The following is a 25,364-nucleotide window of genomic DNA, read 5'->3' as shown; positions in this document are numbered from 1 at the left end:
GCGAGCGGGCTGAAAGAGGTTCGGAAGAGTTCCACCCGCATCTCTTGGTCCTCGACCACCAAACCACAGCTTTTCCTCTCTTCCTCTCCTCTGCCCTTCTTCCTTTTCATCCACTCTACTTTTCCTTAATCTCGTGTCGATTAACGATACTACCTGTCGATCCCTCCCAATCTTTCTCGGTTCTTATCCCCTACGGTTTTCACGCCATCTCAATTACACATCACACTCCGACACGTCCACACACACATCAGCGCTATGGCTCCGGTCAAACCCAACCACACCCCGTCCGATGTCTCCTCGGAGAAGCTGAAGCAGACTAATGGCCCCGGCTCGGACATTACGGCCGTCACCAACGGCGTGGACAGCATTGACAGTCCGTACTTCAAAGATCTCCAGCGGTATGTTCTGATGACGTCTGACTTGGCGTTGCGCAAAGCTAACAGAGATTCGGTTATAGGAGCCTGCGCAACGCTGTCAAGAAGCTGAATGCGACCGCCAAAGTCGACGCCATCATCGCCGAGAACAAGGGTAAATCGCTGGACGAGCTTGTCGCCGAAAAGAAGATCAATACCGATCAGAAGGCCCAGGCCCTGAAGAAACCCTCCCTCCAAGCCACCATCGCCCAGCTCGAAGACCAAATCTCACACTTCAAGCAATTTGCCGCCCAGTATGAACAGCGTCTGGCCTCCCAGAAGGCTGAACTGGAGAAGGCGCACCAAGAGGAGCTGAACTCTCTGAAGGAGAAGGTGGCGGCGGAGGCTGGTGCGGCGAGTAAGGATGATTTCAGAAAGCAGCTGCTTAGCCTGACCAAGTTCTTGTGCGCTGCGGCTGCCATGAGACGCTCCGGTGATGAGACTGCCCGCGAAACTCGCGCGTTCGAGGGTGTCCTTTACCAGGTGTACGGAGGCACCTACGACGCGGTCGACTCGATGGTGAAGTTGATTGAGGGTGCGGACGAGAAGATTGTCAGTGTGGATGGCGAGACCCTGGACATCACCTGTAAGTTGCCATACGGAAATTCTTTTAACAAGTCGAGGTGGTCCCTAACATCATTTAGATGGCAATGTGAAGGAGGCTTCCAAGCAGTACGCCCCTGCTGAGGAACCCACTACCAACGCCGAACCCGAGCCCGCCACCGATCCTACCGTGGCCAACGCTGCGGCTACCGAAATCCAGAACGAAATCCAGACCCAGACTCCTGCTACTGAGGGTGACGCTACTCCAGCTCAGACCGAGCATGCGCCTCCGGCTCAGACCCTCGTTTCCGACGCCGCCAATGCCGTTGCGGAGGCGAACTGGGAACAAACCGCTGGTGCCGATTCGCTCGCCTCGTCTACCAATGCTGATGGCTGGGTAGAGGTGCCTCGCAACCCCGCCGAGACTGAGAACGGCCTCCAGGCGACCCCCGCGGCCGGCACCACCATTGCCGAGGCTGCGGTGACTGATACTACCGGAGTTACTCAGACTACCGAAGAGAACGCGACTGTCCCCAAGGCCAATGGCGAATTCGAGGCCGTGCGTCACCAGAGACAGAATAGCTTCCGCGGACGGGGCCGGGGCCGTGGTCGTGGCCGCGGACGTGGTGAGTTCAGAGGTCGTGGTCGCGGTGGTCGTGGCCGCGGTGGTGCAGGTGGTGCTCCTAATGGGGCGCCTGCTGCAGCGCCGGCCCAGTAAACCACTGTCCCATGTCAGACAGACTCCAGTGGATCTGCCGGGGACGTGTCGACGGTGTGGTCTCTTTCTCTACGGTCGTTCTGGCTTCTTTGGCGTCTCTTGAAGGTCATGGGTTATGGCGGTGTATGGTTCACGAAAGCAACGAATCTCCTCTAGGGCAGCGGGTGCACCATTTGGTTGGGCATCTACCGTTCCTGGTTGTACATGTCTTGCATTATTGAGCGTGCATAGTAAGAATATTGCTCTTTAATTTTTGTTTTTTTTCTCCCCCCTACCTTGTGCGTGGCTCAGCTGCATATTGCGTCCGCGCTATTCATGTACTTTACTTCTAATTCTGTTCATATGCGGAGGACTGGACGTGAGGCTGGATCTGGATCTTGGTATGGCTGAGAGATGATCATAGACAATGAAACCGGCAGGCACTGGCTGAAAAGTTCTTGTTCTTGGTCTGTAGTCTGATAGTATTTGTACAAGACGAAGATTAAAGCGTCCATGGTCTGAATAAGGACTGAGAATAGACGTGACGGTGAAACCCTGACCCCGAGCCCTAAGCCCTTAATATTACCCAATCGGGACAATGCGTGGTCGCGACGCGTCTCGGGATGACCACGCGTCTCCGCCTCCCCAACATCACCGACGCTATTGCTGTCGGGGAAACGACCTGTCCTGACTGAATCATATTGACAATACCTGCGACTTGGAGTCCTCGTCTTGCTACAATCCCTAGCATCAATCTTCGCCATGACCTCGGAAGGCATGCGCCCCAGGGGTCGACCAGCCCGTAAGTGCTTCATCTATACCTAAGCGTACAACCACGCGCGACTAACAAACCACCTCTTTGCAGACACCCCTGGGTCTACGGTCCTCACATACACCCCCAATGGTCGCTACATCGTCACCGGCGGCTCAAATTCTGCGATCCGGATCTACACCGTTGGACAAGATGGCGAGCCGAAGACGATCGACGAAGGGAATGATGGACACTTGGGAATTGGCGCGACAGTATGCGACGCGATTGGGTTGGCAATGAATCTATTTGAAGCTAATGCACTCGTAGAATGACTCGTTTATCATGGGCGCGGAAGATGGCACGGTCTGGCAGTATGAGGTCGGATCCGGCAGGATGGAGAAGCTCCTTGTGCGATGCGCGTTGCCCGTGCGGGACATTGCTGTGTCGAGGGATGGCGAGTGGGCTGCAGTTGCGAGCGAGTAAGTTCCAGGGGAACAGTGAGTTGGCTGACGGGCTGACGGTTGGACAGTGAACTCACGGTGAAAATCGTCAACATTGAGGATATGACTAAAGTCAAGTACCTCCGGGAACAGACGAAAGGGTCGAAACATATCACGTTCGACCCGAACGGACGATTTATTGCGGTGTCTTGCACGGATGGCATCGTCTACATTTACTCTCTGGACACCGACGAGCCCCAGCTGGTGCAGAAGCTGGATGGGGTGATCCGCCGACTGGAGCCGGAAGATGAAGCGACCTCTCGCATCGTGTGGCACCCGGACGGCACGGCCTTTGCGTCCGCCGAGGCGACTCGGGATATATCGATTTACTCGGTGGGCGAGTGGAAGAAGGAGAAGACTTTCTCGAACGGACATAATGGCGATATCACAGCCATGAGCTGGTCGCCCAACGGCGCGCTTCTCATGACGGCCGGATCGGACGGCCAGATCCTGTTGTGGGAGACCAAGACTCAGAAAGTTCTGAAGCAGTACGACTTTGCGAATGTGATCAACCTTGCGTGGCATCCCTCGCACAACTCCGCGTCGTTCACCACCTCGGACGGAGAACTGTTCATATACGAAGGCTTCGTGCCGAGCGAGCACCAGCCGCTGCTGCAGAAGCCGCTCCAGGCTGCGCCCATTTTCCCGGGGCCGCTGACTGAGATCTCCGACAATGTGAGACGGCCGTTGGCGAACCGCCCGAAGGAGTCTGTGGAACAGAGACGAGCCGGCACGCCTGATTCGCTGGACGATCTGCTGGCCTCTGACCATGGCATGGAGGATTTCGTGGAGGACGACGATGGAGCGGGTTATGCGGAGGGAATTAATGCGTACGGCAAGCGCACGAACGGACACTTGGATGACATCCAGGGACACGCGGATAAGCGGCTGTTGACTTCGTTGTCCAAGCCTAAGGTTCACCCGCCTCTTCAGACCGGCAGCACCCCTTGGAGAGGAAACAGACGGTATCTCTGTATGGACGATTGTTTGCGTTGCGTAGGTGCAATATGCTGACTTGTGTAGGCCTGAACTTGACCGGTGCTGTGTGGACGGTGGACCAGGAGACCCATAACACCGTGACTGTGGAGTTCTACGACCGGGAGCTCCATCGTGATTTTCATTTCACCGACCCGTACATGTATGATCGGGCATGCCTGAGTATGTGACACGACTGTTCTTTGACCGACAAGTATTGACTGTGTGTAGATGAGCATGGGGCTCTCTTCTCGAACAACCCAGATGACGGCAGTCCGGCTACGATATTTTATCGACCTCACGAGACTTGGACTACGCGTGCAGACTGGCGGACACAGCTGCCGCAGGGAGAATACATTCGAGGTAGGCCGACCAGCCCATAGCCGTGGCCTCGGCTAACCATAGATAGCGCTGGCGCTCAGCGAGTCCTACATCGTTGCGGTGACGACTAAAGACTACGTCCGGGTATATACGCTGTTCGGAACGCCGTTCAAGGTGTACCGACAGAAGAGTCCCGCGGTGACCTGTGCCGCCTGGCGAGACTACATCATGACGATTGGGAATGGCCCGGTGGGTAGTGACGGTCGCACTGCCACGCTACGCTACACGGTTGAGAATGTCAAGCGGGACGAAGTCTGTCAGAACGAAGATGTGGTTGCCCTGCCCGAGGGGGCGGAGCTGCATAGCGTCTTCTTTTCTGATACCGGGGTAAGTGGCTAATGTAGATCTATCGGAGCCCAAGACTAACCAACTAGGACCCATGTATTTACGATACTGAGGGCGTGCTTCTGGTCCTCCAGCACTGGCGTACTCCCGGACAAGCACGTTGGGTGCCTCTTCTCGACACCAAACAGATGGAGCGACTGGCCAGCGGACGCAAAGAAGAGACGTACTGGCCTGTTGCGGTTGCGCAGAACAAGTTCCACTGCATCATTCTCAAGGGAGGGGACAAATACCCCTACTTTCCCCGTCCATTGCTGAGTGAATTCGACTTTCGCATCCCGATCTCCGACACCCCCGGCAAAGACCCCAACGAGGAGGAAGACGGCACGTCGACGCGCAATGATGCTGCGCGCTTCGAGGAAGCCTTTGTCCGTGGAAATGTCATGCTCTCTCTGTTCCAGGATCTTCTGTCGTCGACAAATGCGACGGCAAGTCAGCGTGCGGAGTTGGCCCGAAAGGAGGTGGAGCTGGACAAGCTGCTTCTGCAGATGCTGGCGGTGGAGTGCCGCGAGGGTGAAGAACGAGGCATGAAAGCACTGGAGCTGGTGCATATGATGAAGGATCGCAACGGCAAGATGGTCGAGGCGGCCGTCAAGGTGGCCGAGCGATATGGCCGGGGCGTGCTGGAGGACAAGATCCGGGATTTGGCCGAGAAGCGGTACATGGGGGAGGATGATGATGAACTGGCATGAGGATTTTTGTTATGTAGTAACGAGCAATTATATTTGATGTTATCATAGCTATAATAGTTGTATACTAAGTATTGCTGTAATCGGCAGCAGAAGCGATGTGGTTGGTGGGTCAACGTCATCGCCCCATCGAATACTTCGACTTCGCTCTTCATCTTCTCTCGACTTCTTCCAACTTCATCATCTTCTTCTCCCCTTACCACCCACATGTTATGATCCAGGCTTCGCTGGCCGTCGCCTACTGAGCTCTGCGTCAGCCACATATACCACAACTCGCAATGCCGAAACTGGTCCTCCCCCGGTCTCCTCCCTCCCCGCGGACTTTCCGCGCGAACACCTCCCTCTCCCGACGACAATACTTCATCTCCTCGCCTATACGACCGCTCGCACAGCCCCAAAATGGCCTCCTCACCGAACCCAGTCTACCTTCAAATCCAACACCAACGCTCTTCTCCGCAACAACACCTCACCCCATACCAGACGGACCATCCCCATCGCCAGACGACCACAAACCACCAGACGAGCGCATCCTCAAACTTGGCAAGAGTACGTCCTCCCCCTCCCTATTCGCACGGTCTAATCTTGAAGCTAACATACATTGGCGTAGCCCTCCGCATCCTCTCCCCCCTCCTCCCAACGCTCCTAATCAACCCCCTCCCGCCCTCCATCCTCGCCCCCAGCGTAACCCTGCACCTCTTCCCATCGACGCACCCGCACCTCCCCACCGTCAAAGGCCGCACCCTCTACCGCGCCGCGCTCTGGACCGTCCCCGTGGCCTGGGGCAGCCTCCCGCTCGTCGGCAACGTCAAGCTGCAGATCCTGAGCGAGCGCATCGTCCGCGCCGGCACCGTCCTCGACCCGGCCTCCCCCGGCAGTGAGGACACCGGCGACGAGCGGCTCGTCGTGCGGTGGCGGACTGAGCCGCGCAGCGACAGCGAAAACCCGCCCGACCATACACATGCGCGCCAGCAGGCGCAGGCGACAGAGTCGCATGGCATCAACAAGGGTCTGAGCGTGCTGCTGGGCGGGGACGCGCCGATCTTCAAGCTCGCCAAGGAGGAGCAGTTTACGGGGCTGTTTATCTTCTCGTTTGATGAGGAGGGGCGCGTGGCGTCGCATACGATTGAGCATGCGGAGGATGCGGGTGGCTGGGATCGCACGGCGAAGTTTGTCACGCTCACGGATTGGTTGATTGGGAAGGCGAGGGGGTCGTTGGAGCCTGGGACGCAGCCGGGGCTTGCGATGCAGGGGTGTTTTGGTTCTAGACGGGTGAGGCGGTGATTGTGCTTTTTGGGTGGGTTTTGGTTTTGGTATGGGCAGCGGCGTTATCGACCTCTTCTCTTCTCTTGTACCTTACTGTGTACTATACCCGGCTATGTGCTTTACCATGGAGTGTACGATATTCAACAGATAACCAACGTATGTACAATGCACGCTAAATCTAGAGCTTCGCGCGGTAGGCGCGACGTATCGAGTCGAGACCCGCGGGCCCGTCGTAGATCTGCTGCTCGACAATCCGCGTGTTGATATGCTGCGGACCGAGTTCCTCCACCCGCTCGACGCCCAATAACCGCATGCACGTTTTCGTCTCGTCCGTCAGAACTAGTCTTGTTAGCATTTCTGTCAAAGGAGGAAAGGGGAGCAACGTACTCTGCAACGTCCGCTTCACGCCCTCGACACCGCCCGCCCCCAGACCCCACAGAGCCGGCCGGCCGAGTCCAACCGCCTTCGCGCCCAGACACAATGCCTTGACGACGTCCGTCCCGCGACGGATACCGCCGTCGACCAGCACGTCGAGACGGTCAAACACCTCGGGACAGTATTTGCGGATCTCCAGCAGCGTGTGGACGGCGGGGGGCGCGGTGTCAAGAGCGCGGCCGCCGTGGTTGGACAAGATGATGCCCTTGACCTGGGGGGTGTGCAGGGAGGCGATGTAGGCGTCCTCGTGGGTCTGCAGGCCCTTCAGGACGATGGGACGATCGGTGTGCTTGGCCAGCCAGGGGAGAGTCTCCTGCCAGGTGAGGGTGGGGTCAGTGCCGGCAAAGAGGGTACGGCCGACGCCGCCGGGGGTGTCATCGTCGGACGAGGACTTCCGTTCGGCGTTGGCGGTTGCGCTGGGGACGGGAGCGGAGGCGCCGACAAAGTTGTTGCGCTCGTCGTCCTCGCGCTTGCCAGGGACGGGGGCGTCGAGGGTCAGCACGACGAACTTGATCTGCTTGAGCTTGTTGATACGGGCGAGCATAGCCTCGCTCTTCTTGCGGTCGATCTGCACGTAGATCTGCCAGCCGAAGACCTGGTCCGGCGCGGCGTTGGCGACGATTTGCTCGGGGGTCATGGAGGCGTTGTGCGAGATGATCTGGAGGGCGCCAAAGCTACGACAGGCCTCGGCGATGCCGGCCTCGCCGGCGGGATGGCCGAGACGGGCCATTGCGGCGGGCGAGACGTAGATGGGGGTGGAGAGGGGGTTACCGAGGACGGTCGTGTCGAGCTCGCAGCGCTCGCAGTTGATGAAGACGCGTGGGCGCAGGATGATGCTACGGTAGACGTCCGTGTTGAAGCGCTTGGTGAGCTTGTCGTCCGAGGCGGAGTAGTAGTAGGCCCAGGCCTTCTTGCTGACGTTCTTGGTCGCGACCTGCTCGATCTCATCCAGGTTCAGGAGGGACTCCATGGGGGGAGGGCCCTGATTCTCAGCCTGGGAGGCATCCTGGGGCTGTTCTGTGGGCTTGGGGAGCGTCGCAGGGTCGACGGTACCCAGTAGAGCTTCCGCTGGGAGGTTCTCCTCGAGAGTGCCCGGGGGATGGATGGGATCGTATTCCTCGGTGGCATCCTTACCGGCGAGCTTCAGGATAATTTTGGCACCACCAGGATGCTCGGAGAGGAAATTTGTGACCTGAAATTTCTTAGTAGTGGTTGGGATCGGGGGCGTGGGGGTGACATACATCGTATACTTTGCCGTAGAGGATGACCCAGCAGCTCTGGGGGGAGGTGTGTTGTGCGACTGACAATTAGCTGGAGTCTGGGTCGAGGAACGGGAAGAATACCTTCAGCGGCGTCGAATTGCTTCATGGCGAGAGATGGAGAGAGAAAGAGAGAGGAAGATGGACGGATGAACGAAGGAATGCATGAAAGTATGGAGTAGTTAGATAACAATGCCTTAATAAGCGCCGTCGGAGTCAAGTCCGAGTGGGGGTTGCCGCTTTGGGGAATCTCGATAACCGACCCGGCCTGATTGGCAGGGACCTGCGGAGGACATTTTCCCGCTAAGAAATCACCGCCAACTGGAGGTACCTCGCAAGTACCTCGAAGTAGTAAGTACCTCTCGGGTCAGCTGTCTCCCCGCATGATCAGTCCATCATTTACGGAGTTCTCCTCCATCTTCACGTCACCACCACTGCACTTCACATCTCCTCCTACCACTCCTTCGTCTCCTGCATCATGTTCGAGGTAGGTCCCTTCCCCTTTCTAATGTCTCATGCTTATCGTCTAGCGTCGCGCCGCCGATCGGTATCGTCTGCGCATGCATCGCGCCCGCACGGTCGCCCTCACTTCCGATGAGATCGTGGAAGTGCGCGCCGCTCAGCGAACCTTCGAAGGGGCCTACGTCCGCACCGCGCTGTCTCAGTTTTCCTTCGCTCTCGTCGTCCTCAAGATCTTCACCAGCGAGTTCTACAGTACCGGGGCGCTGTTCGCCATCTACGGGACAGGCGTGTTGATTATCGGGCTGTTCCGTCGTCAACAAGGAAACCGACAGTTCTTCTCCGAGGTCGGGGAGGATGGCGTCCATCGTCGCAAGTTCCGCACCAGTGGGAATGCTGTTGTGGTGTTGACCGCCCTGAGCATGGGTGCGTACGCGACACTGATCGCTCTCACTTTACGACTCGACAAGTAGGCATTACGATGGTACGCCAAGATCAAGGCGACGGACACTCACACCTACATACACTACACCTACACTCACAACCACACCCTTATCTTCCAAGACACTCTTATCTTGCAGACCCCTGTGTAACTGCCAAGCGCCAAGCATCGCAGAATGTGACCAGCTCTACACGGAGGAATCCGTCACGCAGGCCGGACCGCAGAGGTGATCCTCGCGGAGTCGTACCGAAACGCCCTGTGGAACACTTCGAAGTTGAAATCCGCCGTGTTTGCTTCCGGTGAGCGGCCGTGAGCAAACCTTGGCAGGTGAGCCGAGTCAGACGGAGGATGCAAGGCTTCGGCTGGATGTTCTGGACGGGCGCAAGGGCGAGACGTGGTCCAATAGAGAGCAGCGATGCCAGATCGGATGTGTCGCCTGGCGATGTTGAGTCCCAAAGGATGATCGGAGGCGGAGGTCTAGAGGTGAAGAGAGGCTTGATTGGCGGCGGATGATTCGCGCCTTGCCTTGCCAAGCATTCTGGGATGGACGGGGTGTATTCTTTTCTCTGCGACCTGCTGAACTGTGAAGAAGTCGCTGTATATAAGCTTGTAGGCCGGAATGCATCGCGTCTCTGTTGGGGTCATGACGGTGGATTTTTGACATCATTCATCCCAGAGGCTCCACTGGGTGACTTCATTGGGAGCCGATCAACTAGCTGTTCATATATGGTTCTGAGGAGTTGCCTCTCTCGAGAACTGACAACCATCAATCTGATCGATCTCTCCTACTAGGTTTCTTCGGTCTGTGCAGAATTCTTCTTGTTTTTGAACAGGATCATCTTGTGTGTAGAGAGTAGGGCTCGTTGACTCATCCGCCGCCCGCCGTCTCCCCATTTTTTTTTCTCTCTCTTTCTCTCCCGTTCGCCCCTCAACCTCCAACCCACCGTTCTTGGGAGGACTCGTATCAGTCGACTGTCCTCCTCTCTGTCCACGTCGAAAAAGAACAAAGCATATCAGAGAGAACCACCAGCGCCCACTCTGACGCCCCCGCTGCGCCACGCTGAATGGCCCAGCACACGGGAATTGCGCGTTCGGCCATCATGAGCTCTGCCGACTCTCTGCGTGAGCGTCCAAATGGTGTCACTTCGAATCCCTCCGCCAAAGGGAAAGACGCCAGCCTGATGCCTCCGACCAAGTCGTTGGTCGGACGAGCGCTAGGGAATGAGTTGCATGCCGATGGTCATAAGGGTGCAACAGCGTCCAAGGATGGCGTGGGCTTTGCCCTAACAGACACTCCGGTTTCTACCGCGCCCTCGTCTCCACAATTGTAAGCTGCCTCCTATTCTTCCCGTCTGCCGGTGATATCTGCATACTGTCGGCTGTCCTGAGTCTCTCCGTTGGATCGGCACGTCCCGGGTTGTTTTTTCTAGTGGGCGATCCTGCCGGGTCTCTGACGCTTAATTGCACGTCTTATACATGCATCGCGAGTCTAATCTGTTGTGGTCTCTAGTTCGGCGAATACTACCCAACCGTCCACGCCCAGCCGTGTTCGCGCCACCACTCTTGATATCCCCGGTCTCACCAAGTCTAAAGTCTCTCCCGATGGACGCATTGCTCAGAGGGACGTTGGCTCCAAGCTGGTCATTGTCATGGTCGGCCTCCCTGCGCGGGGAAAGAGCTATATCACCAAGAAGCTTGCGCGCTACCTGAATTGGCTGCAGCATGACACCGAGATCTTCAACGTCGGAGAGCGTCGCCGTGTCGCGGCTGGAAAGTCCCCGTCGCCCCCGGGCAGACATCGCAGCGCGCGGACTAGTTCCATCCATAAGGATCTTGTCGATTCTGTGCGACGTCTCAGCGTTAGTGTCGGCGGCGCCTTTGGCTCCCCCGCTCACAGAGACAGTGCGCACCTCGAGCCTGCCACATCTCCGCCGGAACTTGACAACCACTTACCCCCACCGGCGGTCCCAACGAAGATCCTGATCAACGGCCGGGAGGAAGATGACTCCTACCACAATGGCAGCACCATCGTGCCCCCCTTCCATGCGTCGCCCGAAGACCAAAGAGCCATGGAGGAAGCCGAGTCCAATGAGCCGCTCGACCAGTCCGCCAGCTTCTTCGACCCGAAGAATCAGCTCGCCGTGAAGCTCCGCGAACAGGTCGCCCTCGACACCCTGGATGAGCTGTTAAACTACATTCTCGAGGAGGGCGGCAGTGTCGGTATCCTCGACGCCACTAACAGCACAATGGAGCGCCGGAAGGCGATTGTGGACCATATTCGCCAGCGGGCCGGTCCCGAACTCAACATTCTCTTCCTCGAAAGTAGCTGTGTCGACCAGGAACTCCTGGAAGCGAATATGCGGCTGAAGCTGTCCGGTCCGGACTACAAAGACCAGGACCCAGTCAAAGCCTTGGAGGATTTCAAGAAGCGGGTGGCTCTGTACGAGAAATCATACGTGCCCCTTGGTGAGTACGAGGAACGCAACAACATGGCGTACATCCAGATGATCGATGTCGGACGGAAGGTAGTGTCGCACCAGACGCACGGTTTCCTCTCGAGTCAGGTTGTGTACTACCTCCTCAACTTCAACCTCTCACCCCGTCAGATCTGGATCACCCGGCACGGTGAGAGCAAGGACAACCAGTCGGGACGCATCGGAGGTGATTCGGACCTCAGCGAGAACGGCCACCGTTATGCCAAGGCGCTGGCCCGGTTCATCGACGAACAGCGGAAGCTGTGGGAATCGCTGCAACGCCAGAAAGACATCATGCAACAGTTCCCGCCCCGTCCTGGCGACAGCACACCGCCCAACCCGTCGTACGTGCCGCGCGACCGACCCCGCAACTTCTGCGTGTGGTCGTCGATGATGAAGCGCTCCATCCAGACGGTGGACTACTACAACGAGGAGGACTACGACGTCAAGCAGATGAAGATGCTTGATGAGCTACACGCGGGTAAGATGGAAGGCATGACCTATGAGGAGATCCGCGAGAAGTACCCCGACGATTACGCCACCCGCAAGAAGGACAAGCTGTACTACCGATACCCCGGCCCCGGCGGCGAAGGGTATCTGGACGTGATCAACCGGCTGCGCGCGGTGATTGTCGAGGTGGAACGGATGACGGACCACGTCCTGCTGGTCACGCACCGCGCGGTGGCCCGCGTGCTCCTGGCCTACTTCCTCGGCCTCAAGCGCAACGAAGTCGCCGACCTGGACGTCCCGCTGGGCATGCTGTACATGCTCGAGCCCAAGCCGTACGGGGTGGAGTTCAAGGCGTACCGCTACAACCCGGAGACCGATTGGTTCGACCATATTCCCGACTTCAAACTCCGCCAGGCGACGATGAACTAGATTCCGGGTCGGCATGATGAGATGAGATGATATGATATGACTGTTTGCTTATTCGGAGTTATCTTGCTATTGCTATTGTGTACTACATCCTGGCGCATTACAGCGCGCGTCAGGCGCCGGATGGATGGGACGGCGATCTTCCACTCAACTTTTGGTTTTTGATCTGCGTGGGTATGCATGGGTTGGCGTTGGGGGAAGCGTCGTCCACATCTTGTTAGGGCTAAACATGTACTCATAACATGTACAGATGTACGTACTTGAAACTCGTAATTGACCATAGACACAACTTCCACTCCATCCTCCACAAGTACCTAAGATCACGCCTTCAACCGCTGAAAGATCTCCAGAAACGTCTCCGGCTCATCCGCCCCCTCGACGGCATACTGTCCCTGGATCATAAAATACGGCACCCCAGTAACAAGCTGTCGCCTCGCCTTCTCCGCCTCCCCATCGACCTCCTCCCCTCCCTCCTCACTCTTCAACACCCGATCCACCTCCGCCTCATCCAACCCCGCCGCAACCGCCGCCTGCCGCAACACCGCGGGGTCAGTAATATTCTGCTCATCCTCAAAATACGCCCGGAACAGCCTCTCGGCCACGCGCGTCTGCAGCCCGCCAATCTCCTCGCCCGCTGCTGCCGGCCCGCTTTCTTTCTCCTTCAACCCCGCATACCACAGCAACCGGTGCGAGTCGCGCGTGCTGCCCGTGCGCCCGCCGAAGCGGAACGCAATGCCCTCGGACTCGCCGACGGCGCTGAGCCGCGCGAAGATGGCGGCCGTGCGCTCGCCGCCGAATTTGGATGCGTAGAAGGCGTGCTTATCGACGCCTGGGTAGGCGGGCGACTGCGGGTTCAGATAGAAGGCGTGCCAGGTCAGGGTGAAGGTGTCTGCTGGGTGGGTGGTTTTGTGGGTGGTTATGGCGCGGGAGAGCCGGCGGAAGCCGACGTAGCACCACTATCGGGGTCTGTTAGTAGGGGAGTGGGTTGGAGGGAGGAGGGGAGGGCAAGGTACCGGGCAGACGGTGTCGGAGATGATTTGGATGTTGAAGTGTGTCATTTTGGTTGGAGTCGGGGTTTGGTTTGGGTGTAGTTGAGGAATGGGTGGGGGATGATGACGATGGTTTATCTGATGCATGTCACGTGCGATGACTGTATACAGACGGAGTATGTCGCGATGCTGAAGCTATTGTTAGACGACAACGACGGTGTGATTTAAATGTGTTGGAAGAACGTTGTCACGATGTATAGATTTGCTGGTTATGGTAGCTAGTATAAAGAGAGGACTGTAGCGAGCTTCTCTGTCTATCTATAACACTCCATCCATCACTTAACAGTACTACCAAGTACCAACACACCATCGTTTCAACATTCGCAATCAGCTACAAAGATACGCATAACCAGTGTCCACAACAACGCAAAGCACGTCCAGCATTATGCGAATACCCCACAGACAAGATGCCTGGCATACTATCCAACAACAAGCTACCCACCATCACACCCAACGGCCTGCAGGTCGTACTCAGCCTCTCGGGGCATCGGATGACGACGTCCCAGATAATCTCTACGACGCAATAATCGTAGCGATAGACTTCGAAGACACGCAGCACATCCTAGCGGACAAGTCTCTGAACCGGGGCGTCCAGGTTGGCCTCGCCATTCTGGACACCAGAGACCTCACATACCTCTCTAATGCCACAAAACATTGCATATCGACATACAACTTCGCCGGCGGCTCCACGGCATGCCAAGAAAAAGCCGAGAGGCAGTTCCTCTTCGGTACAACAGTCCACATCCCGCTGGAAGATATGCGCGCGGCGATCGAGGCGTGCATGGCCCGGTATCGCAACATCATTCTCGTGGGCTACGACGTCAGTAACGACTTAATTGCCCTCCGCTATCTACATTTCGACTTTCAACAGTTCCCCATGGACGTTATCGATACCCAGTGGGTTGCCAAGGGAGTAGGCGGGTTCCCCTCTCTGCAGCTTCGCAGAGTGCTTCAGGAGCCCGACTGCCCCTATGAGCGGCTTCATTGTGCAGGAAACGATGCGCATTTTGCATTGAGGGCACTGCTGCTTTTAGCTGCCCGCGCTTGTGCAGGAATGGAAAAGGAAGAACATATACGTCTGTGGGAGGATATTGCCAGACGACCGATTCATCCTCCGAAGAACCCAAAGAAGGAAAAGGAGAAGCGCCGGCTCAGCTGGACGTCTCAGGGAGTATGTTTGGATACAGACATCTGGACGGAGTATATCAGGAAAAGAGAAGCTACCCTCCAGCAGGTGCGCATGTTTCCTGCGCCCTATTACTACCCAGCCCAGCCGATAGAGGATCTATACATGGAGAGTGTATTCTGCGAGAGTGTTTGTACAGATGAATGGGAGGTGCCTGGGTTGATGGAGGACGTGTATATCGAAGAAGAGTATATGGACGAGCGTATCCCATCGTATGTTGACGGGTATATGAATGCATGGCAGTGCTATACACCGGTGGAAGCGCGTGTAGAGCCGGTATGGGTCATGTAGGGTGACGTCACGATCAGTAGAATCCGGGGAACCCCAAACAGGAAATCAGCTGATCCTCGTCCACATTATCTACACTTCTTGATTTCCCTCCTCCTCTTCCCCTCTCCAACCACCTCGATGATCCTCCAGCGCTGCCACGATGCCCTCTGGTTCTTTCTGCACGTTCTCATCCTCAATATCCCCCCGACACGACTCGCCCTGTTCCCCGCACTAGCCGGCTCCGTCTGGTTCCTCACTCTGGCCAGCCTGCTGCTGACATGGGTCGCCCGCGGCATGCCCCGATACCCGGGGCAGAGTAACCCCAAGGTCGCCTTCATCTCGGACATCGCCTCGTTCGAGCTGAAGCCGCTGTTCCTGGTCGGCTCGGCCATCACAGCCGTCGGGTTCGTCCTGACCGTCGCCGCGGTGCACGTCGTGCGATACGAGCCCGGCTTCGCGCTGGTACGATCAACAACACTCCCCGACACCCACGACGACGACGAATCCGACCCGCCCGACGAAGACGACAACACCACCCGCACCCTCAAACTCATCTCGCTCCTCGCCATCTTCGCCGCCGGCCTCGCCGCCACCGCCCTCATCCTGCTCAGCGTCATGGACACCTTCCGCTACAAGGTCGCCCACCACGTCTTCCTGCGCATCTGCTTCGCCGGGCTCGCCGTGCAGTCCGCCTGCACGGCTGTCGTCTACGCCCACGAGGTCACCGGCTTCGTCTCCTACGTCCACCATCTCGGCATCTGGCAGCACGACTGGGGGAAACGGAGTCTCCGCGTGAGGGTTTTGTACGATGCTTTCGTTCTGTGAGAGGTGCTTGTACTAAACGGTCGTATAGTGCGGCGCTTTCTACTGCCCTCATCGTGGTCGAGCTGGCCCTCGGCGTGGCGTTCATCTCGCTTACGGTCCCCGAGGAGAATCCTAGTTACTCCCGCGCGGGAATCCTCGAATGGATCATTGCGTTTCTCGGCACGGTGTATTTGTGGCTGTTTTGTGGGTTTTTGGATCGCACGAATTTTGAGGGATATGTTCCTAGTGCGTTGTATCGGGCGATGCCAGAGACACCGACAGATCCGGAACGGGCGCCGTTGTTGCGTGCCGTCACCGATAGAGTATAGAGTAGAGGATGTTATTATTGTGTGTGTATAGGTGTGTCTGTATACAAGCATCATAAATGCTCAACCGAATGACATCGATTTGGTGAACTAAACCTAACTGGGTCCCCGACTAAATATATATCGTAACCTCGTATTCCCCTCCATCCACCTTCTCTTCATCACTTGCATACCTACACTATTTACGTCTACACCATCTGCACACAATGGACACTTCCATAGATCAATCCGTCCTGGCCTCTCTCGCCGACACCCCCTACGCCTGCTCCTCCCTCCACCAACTAAGCGGCGGCACCGCCAACTTCGTCTACAGAGGCCTTCTCTCCAAACCACTGGCGGACGGCACCACCGCCGTCGTGATCAAACATACAGAGGACTTTGTCGCGTCTAACCGCGCCTTCAAAATCCCCGCCGACCGCTGCGTACCTCCCCTCCCTCTCCTTCCAACCCTCAAGCAAGTGTCTCGGCTAACGGCAGCAGAAATCCGAAACCGCCATCCTGTCCGCGCTGAACGCCTTCCCCGCACAGACTACTGATTCAATCACCATCCAAACACCCCGCTTCTACCACTTCAACCCCGAAACCAACACGCAGATCGTCGAGGAACTGCCCGCCGCGCAGGACCTAAAGTCCTTCTTTGTCGCGCAGCCGCGGGATGTGGACCGGTCGTGGGCGGTTGGCGTCGGTCGTGCGCTGGGGCAGTGGTTAAAGGCCTTCCATGCGTGGGGGAATGATGCGGCGCAGGCGGGCGTCCGGGATGTCATGGCCGGGAACGCGTTTATGCGGGACCTCAAGTGTAGCGTGAACTATGACCGGCTGGTTGCGGCTGTGGATCATTATCCCAGTGTCCTTGGAGATCGGCGGGAGGTGTTCGAGGCCGTCCGGGAGATGGCGCGGGGTGAGCTTGGCCGCGAGGGCGAGGGCGTTGGGTTGATTCATGGGGATTTCTGGACGGGGAAGTATGTTCCCTACACTTCGTAACCGATTTGGAGATATGGCTGACTGTGTAGTGTGCTGGTTGAAACGGCAACGACGGCGACGGCGTCGCGGATGTTCGTGGTGGACTGGGAGCTGGCGCACTGCGGACCGCGTGCGCTGGATCTGGGCCAGATGATGGCCGAGCTGTACGAGCTTACGCATTTCCGCGGCGTGGCGGCGGGCGAGTGGATGATCGAGGGGTTTGTGGAGGGGTACGGGGGGATGGGCGAGGAGATGGCGTACCGCGCGGCGGTGCATGTTGGCACGCATTTCATCGCGTTTGGGAGCTCGGTACCCGGTTGGGGGTCGGAGGAGCAGGTGCGCGAGCTGGTGCGCATTGGAGGTGATCTAGTGGTGAACGGATGGGAGAAGAATCGGCGTGGGTTTGGGGGTGTTTGGGAGTGTTTGTTCCAGTAGACAAGAAAACATCAAGACAGTATGATAGAGTAGAGTAGACATCGAAGTGATCACCACCCGAATCGTTCCTCATACCACCAGATATCCCGTCCCGCATACCGTCCAACACACGCCCTCACGTCGCGCGCCATGCCCTCCGGCCCGCAGAACAGCACGGCAACGCGTTGGCCCTCGCCATGGGCAAACACCTCGTCCACGATGGCGCGTAGATCTGGCCTCCCACGCGCCCCAATGCCCGAATCACTCATTTCCGCCATCTCGACCCCAGCCTCACCCTCGCGACCCGGGCCCGTAACATGCACGCTGACATTTTCATCGCGCAACCACCCAGCCTCCGAGTCGGCCCAGCTCACCTCCTCGACGGTCTTGACGGCCCAAACGAACCGCACCCAGCCCGCGCCTTTCGTCTCAGCCTCGGCACCACCGCGCAACGCACAATAAACAGGTACGGCAAATGTGCCGCCGACGCCGCCGGCAACGATCAATACGCGATCAAACTCGAGCCCCAAATCAGGGAACCAGCGCGCACCGCCTAGGGGACCCTCGACGCAGATTCTTGCGGGTGAAGACTCGTCAGCCAGCGCGGCCAGCGCGCGAGTCATGGGCCCGTCGCGGGCCCGCACGACCAGCTCAATGCCCGCTTCGGAGACGCGCGCGACGCTGAACGGGTTGCTGAGGTGTCGGCGTGTCCATGTGCGTCCCGGCGGGAGCGACAGGTAGACGTGTTGGCCTGGAGCGGCGCGGTAGGCGGCAAGGGTGATAGCTGGAATCGGAAGATGGAGGTGCAGGAGGGAGGTACGGGGAATACAGGTGATGTGTGCGGGGACTGTGACGGTGGAGAGAAAACGGCGGGTGAGGCGGTCGAACGCGTAGATGAGTAGGGTTTCGAGGATGTAGAGGCGGAGATGGGAGACGTGAAGGAAGAGGAGGGGAATGAGAACAACGGCCGCGAGGAGGTGGAGGGTGAAGAAGAGACGGTAGCTCATGCGGCGGGGCCGGTCGACACTAGTGGCTGCGAGGAGAGTGAGGAGAGTGAAGGCGAGGAGGCCCGTGATGGCGGCGCGGGAGCGCAGTTTGTGGAAGGCGTCAGACTGGACGTAGTAGTTGAGGTAGAGTGCGGCGTGAACACTGAGAAGGGCGTAGATGATGCGACCACAGAGACGGTGCCATGGATTGAGACGCTCGTGGGAGGAGCGTAGGAGGAAGACGAGCGGCGCGTAGCGCGACTTCATGGACAGCATGTAATGCAGGGGGAATTGGGCAGCGGCGACGATGCCGAAGCGTTTGGTGAGGTGCAGGTAGTCTGTTAGGGTCAGTCAAATGTGGTTCAGGAGGATGAAGGGACTATTACCATCACCGGTGCGATGGATGCAGAGGAACAGCATCCAGACACCCCAGACAGCGCCTGCGATCCAGTACTGTCGTAATCCCCATCCGGGCGCGATTTCTCCGTTCAGCCACCATTGGGCTATCCTCCATCGTCGCAGTGTCGTGGAGAGGGGGCTATGATGCGGATGGCGACCCGAGGGTTGCGATACTGCAGAGTACCCAGCTCGTGATCGTGCGGTGCGCCAGTATGCCCATTGTCCGAGGAGGTAGAATTGATAGCCCAGAATGGGAATCAGGGCGGAGAGTTGAGCGTACGAGCCATACCGATCGAGCAACACCCGACGCTCATGTTTCTGCTCGGAGGAGAGGGAGAGTATATGGTAGGGCCATGTCATGGTCGAGCGAAGGGATGAAGTTGTCAGACGGAGGGAGAGATTTGGTGTTGATCTCGGAACTGATCCGGGGTTAATCTCGGAATCGGCATTCCATTAAGGCTACCAGGTCCTACCAATGGGGTTGCTTTGCGGGATCCACAGCCGCTAATCTATTTTCAGAACTATAAAAACATGTATATTGAAGACAACAAAGAGAACTGGTAGTCTACGAAGATAACTACAACTCATCATAGTCCGGGCTCTCAAAGCGACTACCAAATCCAGGAAGAAGGTGATCGCTCTGGTGAGCCGCCCGTCTGGCTTCGCCATTCACCGCAGACTGATGTCCATCGACCGAAGGCTGCGGAGAGTGTCTCCCATTGCGTGCGCCGGAAGACACCGAGGCTCTAGGCTTCTTCGGTGTTTTTACTACCGGGGTCAGTGATAACGCTGCAAATGCATGTAATGGAATACATACTTTTTCGCTCAGTCCCATTTACCTTGACAGGGCTTGGACTCGGGGGTTTGACAGGAGTGGCCGCTCGGGTAGCTATGACACTGTTAATCTGAACATCAAAACGCATTTATGGACTTACCAAAGGACGGCGGAGGTGGAAGGGAGGATCCATCCGTCGTGAAGACATTAAACGCCTGCATCCCTGCCTGCAACTTCTCCAACTCGCTGCTCAGCCGCTCTCGCTCCTGTCGTATGTGAGGAGGCTCCGCAGCCAGCTCGCTGATCTGTTCATCGTCCATGTCATTAACTGCTTGGCTGGTGAAGATGCGCTCAAGTGGCACTAGGAGACAATTCTCAATTGCAAGCGTCGCCACATTGTCCACAAATGTCAAGATGGCAGTCTATACCGTCAGCGACATAACCCTAAACCTAAAGTTGATGAAGGAACTTACGTCGTAATAGGCCTGCATCTGATCAATAACCTCCGCTGCAGCAAACTGGTTACTGGAAAGCTGCAGGCTAGAAGCCGCTTGTTCGAGATCAGCGGCGCTCAGGCTCTTCTCAAATTTATTCTGCGGTCCAAAATGCGGCAATGGCCCGCTGAGGGATTTCTGCAGCGCCGCAACGTGGCGGGTCGCCCGAGACTGCTGAATCTTGGAGATGAAGCTCTTTCCCACTGGAATTGGATGGCCGCGTTTGGTGTGTGCCGTCAGCTCAGCGAGCTTTTCCAGCAAGGCAGTCTTCATCTTCTCCAGCTCCGCACTAATCACCGTGGAGACCAAAGAGACGTAGGTGTGTTCATCTGTCAGATGCTGCAGCACCAGGCACACAAAGTACTTTGCGGCTTCCCACGCATTCGTCAGGTGTTGACGGCCGAGTTCTTCCCAAGGCTGCGACTGGTCGCGGAACAGAGTGCCCACAAGCAGCTGGTTTGCGCTCCCTGGAAGCTCAATGCCTCGGTTCTTGCGGGCTTGCTCGCACATTTCTTCTTCCAACGTATGGCGGTCGACATATTTGGGCACCCAATCCACTAGGTAAGGGTTGTCGCTCTCTTGTTGCATGACAGACTTCAAGTCAAACGGGGGATCCAGCAACCGACGACATCCTCGAAACTCCATCGCCGCGGCGAAACTTTCATTCAGCTCCCGTATAACGGCGCGCAGACGTCGGAAGTCCGGGGTGTCTGCTGAGACAGCATCGAGACCACCGAAGAATTCATCTGAATACATCCCGTTCAGGGCCTGGCTTGTAATGCGCTCGAAATTGCTGCTGATGCCCAGGAGGAAGCCCCGCTGTTGCTGCGGCGTCGCCCGAGCGGCTCCCAGTTTCGCCAACTTTTCTTTTCTTTCGGTGATCTTGGATTGGATATCGGAGATCAGGCCGGGGAGGTTATGATAGATATGCTTGAGGAGGATGGTGCTCAACCGCCGCCGGAGACTGTCGATGCCGACACACTCGCGCGACACAGACCTCCACGACCCCTTCTCGAAGAATTCTTTCTCCTTTTCATCTCGCTCCGTGTCGTTGATTCCTCTTGTTTCAAATTGTCGGTTGCGCAGGGCATGCCATCCAAGACGCAGCTTGATCTTCTCGTTCTGCACAAACTGCAGGTAGATCTTCTCCTCACCGGAACCGCTGGGCAGAGTATCAGGATGGGTAATGATACCAAGCGTTCGTTCACGCTTGGGGTCGAATTGCTCAGCGATATCTAGAACCTCTTGCAGGTGGTAGTCTGTCTTGGCTGTGATGACAGCCAGAATAATACTCCTTGGGTTCTGCATGTATCTCTCGGTGATGCCACGGACAAGACTTCGACCCTCCCGACCCTGATCGCCGCTCGTGGAATGATAAAGCCCCGGCAGATCAACGAGAGTGAGCTCCGGCTTGTCTGGACCAGAGATCTCTATCTTGAGGACATCATCGCTAAATCCAATGCTGGTCTGAGGGTCGAGCCCCATGCACTCCTGGGCCCTAGTCATCAGGATGTCGAGATCCTTGGTATCCGAGAACGTCTCTTCGAACTGGCGAAACTCCTCGAGTGACCTTCTGTCTCCACCTGAGCTGCCGGGTTCAATCGAGACCCTGATACTGGGCTCGGGGCTTCGGCGCAGAACGACTTCTGTCGCAAACCTCGTGCAGACGGTGTCTTTCATCGGAAAGCGCACCCGTGAAATGGCCTCCAGGACCGAGCTTTTGCCGCTCGACTGATTACCACAGACGATCAGCTGAGGGAGATCCACAAGACCTCCGACGCCAATTGTCCGGAGCTCGTCAATTTTGTCGAGGAGCTTCGACTGCTGCGATTGCAGCTGATGCATGGCCTGTTCTTCGGGTGAAGATGTCATGGTGATGGGTTTAAGAGAGCTGTAATTTGGGAGAGACAAAATCAAAAGAATAAATCGGGCCGTGACCGTGGGCATTTATCCCGTGGACACCCCTGTCGACCTGTTACTATACATGTTCGGAGCGAGTCAGCTCGAGGGGGCGGCGCAGCTTCCTCGCATTAGCGCTGTGATGGGATCCATACACCCTTGAAGCATCACACGAAGCCATTGGACGATTGCGCCAACATCATGGAGCTACGGAGATGTTCCGTGGTATAATTTTAGTATTCTGTAGTGAATGATCGTTGGGAAGATATGCCGTAGGCGCCAGATAACTCGAAAGCAGTAAGAGATCATTTTCACCCCCCTGCAGTTCCGTGAATCCAGTAAGGTAGAGATTTCTTAATCCAGCAAAGAGAGCGCGAATCACCAGACTGTTGCTGACCATATTGAAATTAAGGACGATGACTCTTCTCTCCTCAGTTTGATGGATGGACCCGAGAAATGATTGAGATATAGCACAGCACTTCCAAATATAAAGTACGATTATGAAGTCAAATGACTGAAGATTTTGTTCATGGATCACACAGATATCACTTATCCCTAACATGGCTGTGCATGTCAGCATATTGAGGCTCTTCCACTTCTAAGCTACCTTGTTCTTTCATGTACTCCGTGGGCCATATCCTATAGCCGAGCATAGGCCGAGTAACCCGGCTAACTGAGTTGTGATTGGGGCTCCCCTCCAACGAGCATTCTTGCCACAGTACCAGCAGACTATTCCGACGAGAAGCTTGATAATCGATAAATTAAGGAGTATTAACAGAGACTATGCCACTGTAGAGTCTCTTGCAGTTGCTCTTCGTGTAGTTTTTTTTTTTTTTTTTTTTCAAATCGTAGTTTCAACTCCAGTCCACTCCAGTTTATATATTGCGGTAGCAGATTCTGTTGATTATACCACATTACAAAGAGATTAACGCGCTGGTTATATTGCTCATGGCATCACAAGAATCGTCTTCAATGGGGTTTCTAGTGATTCGAGGTGTGTTTATATAGATATCCTGGTGGTATAGGTACTGGAGTGGTTGTACTACCGTTGTGCATATTTATACCGATACGATGACTAATCTTGTTTATGCGGGACAAAAACGAGGGGAATATAAGCACTAACATGAGAAGTCTGCCAACAACCTCCAAAATCGATCATCTTGATCATCCTACTTCTCGTTGATGCCAGAATTGCCCATTGAAAGTGCAGCATGGGATCAAAGACCCCTGACGGCCACCGGCAGTCGCCTGATGGTATGTTTTCTCTTTTCCTAGACAAGTAATGATTCTCACTGACCTTTCTCGTCATTCAGCCTCCAACTCCAGCGAGCTCAAGCCAGCCAGCCCCAACCCCAAGCCCTCTCAGAATGGCTCGCAGTCGGCTGACTTGGACCGCGGTGTTGTCGGAGAAGACGATGACGACGATGATGAGAACGAGGAAGTGGGGGTGATTACCACCAACGCCGGTATGTGCAATATACTCGGACAACCAACGGCCACGCACTGGAGCGATCCAGCTGACTGCCGTCATAACAGAAAAGAAGAAGAAACGCAAGAAGTCCAAGAAGAAGAACAAGAAGAGCAAGTCCGGAGCCGCCCCCGCGACACAGCAAACTACACCTCCGCGCGTCCCGCTGTCGACTCTCTTCCCGTCCGGGTACCCGGTGGGCGAACTGGTCCCGTATGAAAATACGGCCCGCACCACTGACGAAGAGTCGCAGTACAACTCGCGTCTCTGGGACGAGGACCTCCTGACCGATTACCGGCAGGCCGCCGAAATCCACCGCCAAGTGCGCCAGTATGCCCAGGCCGAGCTTATCAAGCCAGGCGCGAGTCTCCAATCCATTGCGGAAGGGATTGAAGACGGCGTTCGTGCCCTGTGTGGCCACCAGGGACTGGACACTGGCGACGCATTGAAAGCCGGCATGGGATTTCCCACTGGGTTGTGTTTGAACAACATTGCGGCTCATTGGACGCCTAACCCCGGCGGGAAAGACGTCATCTTGGAGAAGAGCGATGTCCTCAAGGTTGATTTTGGCGTTCATATCAATGGACGTATTGTCGACTCGGCTTTTACCGTCGCCTTTGACCATACCTATGACAATCTCTTAACCGCCGTGAAGGAGGCGACGAACACTGGTATAATGGTACATGTCTTTCTCGATGATCTTGTAGGAAGTGTAAGCTGACTATAATAGCATGCTGGTGTCGATGCCAGAATAAGTGACATTAGTGCCGCCATCCAGGAAGTGATGGAGAGCTACGAAGTCGATCTGGCTGGAAAGACCATTCCTGTCAAAGCAATCAGGAACATCACCGGCCATGATATTCTCCGATACAATATCCATGGCGGGAAGCAGATTCCTTTCATCAAAAACAACAACCCGGACAAAATGGAGGAAGGAGAAGTATTCGCTATCGAGACGTTTGGAAGTACCGGCAAGGGAGTCTTGGATGATGATGTAAGGATTCATGATCCCCTAGGGGGTTTCAGTCTTCATTCTAACTTGCGAATAGATCGGAATCTACGGCTACGGTAGAAATGCCAACGTTCCTGGTTCCCACCTGCGTCTCGCATCGGCAAAGTCTCTCCTCAAGACTATTGACGCCAATTTTGGAAGCTTGGTATTCTGTCGCCGGTACCTTGAGCGTCTTGGAGTGAAGAGCTATCATCTTGGGGTAAGTGATGGGTATGGGTTTGACAACGAAGCAGATGCTGATTCATAATACAGATGAAGAACTTAATTGACAATGGGATCGTCGAGTCTTATGCTCCACTCGTTGATGTGAAGGGTTCCTACACCGCGCAGTTCGAACATGTACGCGTCGTCCCTATTTACGAACAATACTATTACTAATTCCTTATTATAGACAATTCTGCTCCACAGCGGTGGAAAGGAAGTCATCAGTCGTGGGGAGGACTATTAGGACTTCATGCCTAATCCGAAGCACTCTTTCACATCGTATCTGTTTACTGACCATAGTCGCTCGTTGAATCTTTTAAGTTAACTTAGTCCACCATCAGCGTGGAACTTTGTACGAAAGTGCCGCACTAGTCTGCCCATAGCGCACCTTGAACGCCCCGGCTTCTGTTGGGCAGCTAAGGGGTCTTAGGCTATCGCGAGCCTACTGTTCATGGGCATTCCTGCCACTCCAGCTACAATCCAATCTTTTTAACATATAACGCCCTGCATTATCCCTTCTTATGTACCGCCTTTGTAAGGTTGAAACTCAAATAACGAGAGTGTCGGACGCAAGTGTCCAAACCGGGGAACAACTCCCACTACTACAAGGTCGAAATTG

General features: G+C 56.1%; 10 protein-coding genes across 10 annotated transcripts; 7 read left to right on the top strand and 3 right to left on the bottom strand.

The window, feature by feature from the left end:
* Positions 1-255: 255 nt before the first annotated feature.
* ATEG_10155 (uncharacterized protein) lies at positions 256-1,674 on the top strand (the record flags this gene model as incomplete). The annotated part of the gene is made up of 3 exons (XM_001209457.1): positions 256-398; positions 458-999; positions 1,058-1,674. The coding sequence occupies 3 exons, from the start codon at positions 256-258 to the stop codon at positions 1,672-1,674; spliced, it is 1,302 nt and encodes a 433-aa protein (XP_001209457.1).
* A 741-nt stretch (positions 1,675-2,415) lies between these two features.
* Positions 2,416-5,294, top strand: ATEG_10154 (WD40 repeat domain-containing protein; the record flags this gene model as incomplete). The annotated part of the gene is made up of 8 exons (XM_001209456.1): positions 2,416-2,455; positions 2,519-2,676; positions 2,732-2,883; positions 2,934-3,877; positions 3,928-4,062; positions 4,111-4,242; positions 4,289-4,587; positions 4,635-5,294. The coding sequence occupies 8 exons, from the start codon at positions 2,416-2,418 to the stop codon at positions 5,292-5,294; spliced, it is 2,520 nt and encodes an 839-aa protein (XP_001209456.1).
* Positions 5,295-6,732: 1,438 nt separating this feature from the next.
* On the bottom strand, positions 6,733-8,357 carry ATEG_10153 (FMN-dependent alpha-hydroxy acid dehydrogenase; the record flags this gene model as incomplete). The annotated part of the gene is made up of 4 exons (XM_001209455.1): positions 6,733-6,893; positions 6,942-8,181; positions 8,231-8,266; positions 8,322-8,357. The coding sequence occupies 4 exons, from the start codon at positions 8,355-8,357 to the stop codon at positions 6,733-6,735; spliced, it is 1,473 nt and encodes a 490-aa protein (XP_001209455.1).
* Positions 8,358-8,726: 369 nt separating this feature from the next.
* Positions 8,727-9,180, top strand: ATEG_10152 (uncharacterized protein; the record flags this gene model as incomplete). Its single annotated transcript, XM_001209454.1, has 2 exons — positions 8,727-8,735; positions 8,779-9,180. The coding sequence occupies 2 exons, from the start codon at positions 8,727-8,729 to the stop codon at positions 9,178-9,180; spliced, it is 411 nt and encodes a 136-aa protein (XP_001209454.1).
* A 1,069-nt stretch (positions 9,181-10,249) lies between these two features.
* On the top strand, positions 10,250-12,502 carry ATEG_10151 (6-phosphofructo-2-kinase PFK26; the record flags this gene model as incomplete). Its single annotated transcript, XM_001209453.1, has 2 exons — positions 10,250-10,476; positions 10,660-12,502. 2 exons carry the CDS (start codon positions 10,250-10,252, stop codon positions 12,500-12,502), a joined length of 2,070 nt encoding a protein of 689 aa, XP_001209453.1.
* Positions 12,503-12,819: 317 nt separating this feature from the next.
* Positions 12,820-13,557, bottom strand: ATEG_10150 (DsbA family oxidoreductase; the record flags this gene model as incomplete). Its single annotated transcript, XM_001209452.1, has 2 exons — positions 12,820-13,455; positions 13,513-13,557. The coding sequence occupies 2 exons, from the start codon at positions 13,555-13,557 to the stop codon at positions 12,820-12,822; spliced, it is 681 nt and encodes a 226-aa protein (XP_001209452.1).
* Positions 13,558-13,933: 376 nt separating this feature from the next.
* On the top strand, positions 13,934-15,829 carry ATEG_10149 (uncharacterized protein; the record flags this gene model as incomplete). The annotated part of the gene is made up of 3 exons (XM_001209451.1): positions 13,934-14,782; positions 14,978-15,021; positions 15,271-15,829. The coding sequence occupies 3 exons, from the start codon at positions 13,934-13,936 to the stop codon at positions 15,827-15,829; spliced, it is 1,452 nt and encodes a 483-aa protein (XP_001209451.1).
* A 511-nt stretch (positions 15,830-16,340) lies between these two features.
* Positions 16,341-16,670, top strand: ATEG_10148 (uncharacterized protein; the record flags this gene model as incomplete). The annotated part of the gene is made up of 1 exon (XM_001209450.1): positions 16,341-16,670. One exon carries the CDS (start codon positions 16,341-16,343, stop codon positions 16,668-16,670), a length of 330 nt encoding a protein of 109 aa, XP_001209450.1.
* Positions 16,671-17,579: 909 nt separating this feature from the next.
* ATEG_10147 (uncharacterized protein) lies at positions 17,580-22,034 on the bottom strand (the record flags this gene model as incomplete). The annotated part of the gene is made up of 6 exons (XM_001209449.1): positions 17,580-18,832; positions 18,881-19,312; positions 19,509-19,661; positions 19,711-19,782; positions 19,829-20,090; positions 20,142-22,034. 6 exons carry the CDS (start codon positions 22,032-22,034, stop codon positions 17,580-17,582), a joined length of 4,065 nt encoding a protein of 1,354 aa, XP_001209449.1.
* Positions 22,035-23,272: 1,238 nt separating this feature from the next.
* ATEG_10146 (putative methionine aminopeptidase, type II) lies at positions 23,273-24,989 on the top strand (the record flags this gene model as incomplete). The annotated part of the gene is made up of 7 exons (XM_001209448.1): positions 23,273-23,315; positions 23,375-23,527; positions 23,598-24,241; positions 24,308-24,523; positions 24,579-24,740; positions 24,794-24,880; positions 24,933-24,989. 7 exons carry the CDS (start codon positions 23,273-23,275, stop codon positions 24,987-24,989), a joined length of 1,362 nt encoding a protein of 453 aa, XP_001209448.1.
* Positions 24,990-25,364: the final 375 nt, after the last annotated feature.

The sequence above is a fragment of the Aspergillus terreus genome, genomic scaffold, assembly GCF_000149615.1.
Source record: "Aspergillus terreus NIH2624 scaffold_16 genomic scaffold, whole genome shotgun sequence".
In the NCBI taxonomy this organism is placed as follows: Eukaryota; Fungi; Ascomycota; class Eurotiomycetes; order Eurotiales; family Aspergillaceae; genus Aspergillus; species Aspergillus terreus.
This window is presented reverse-complemented; position numbering and strand designations above follow the sequence as displayed.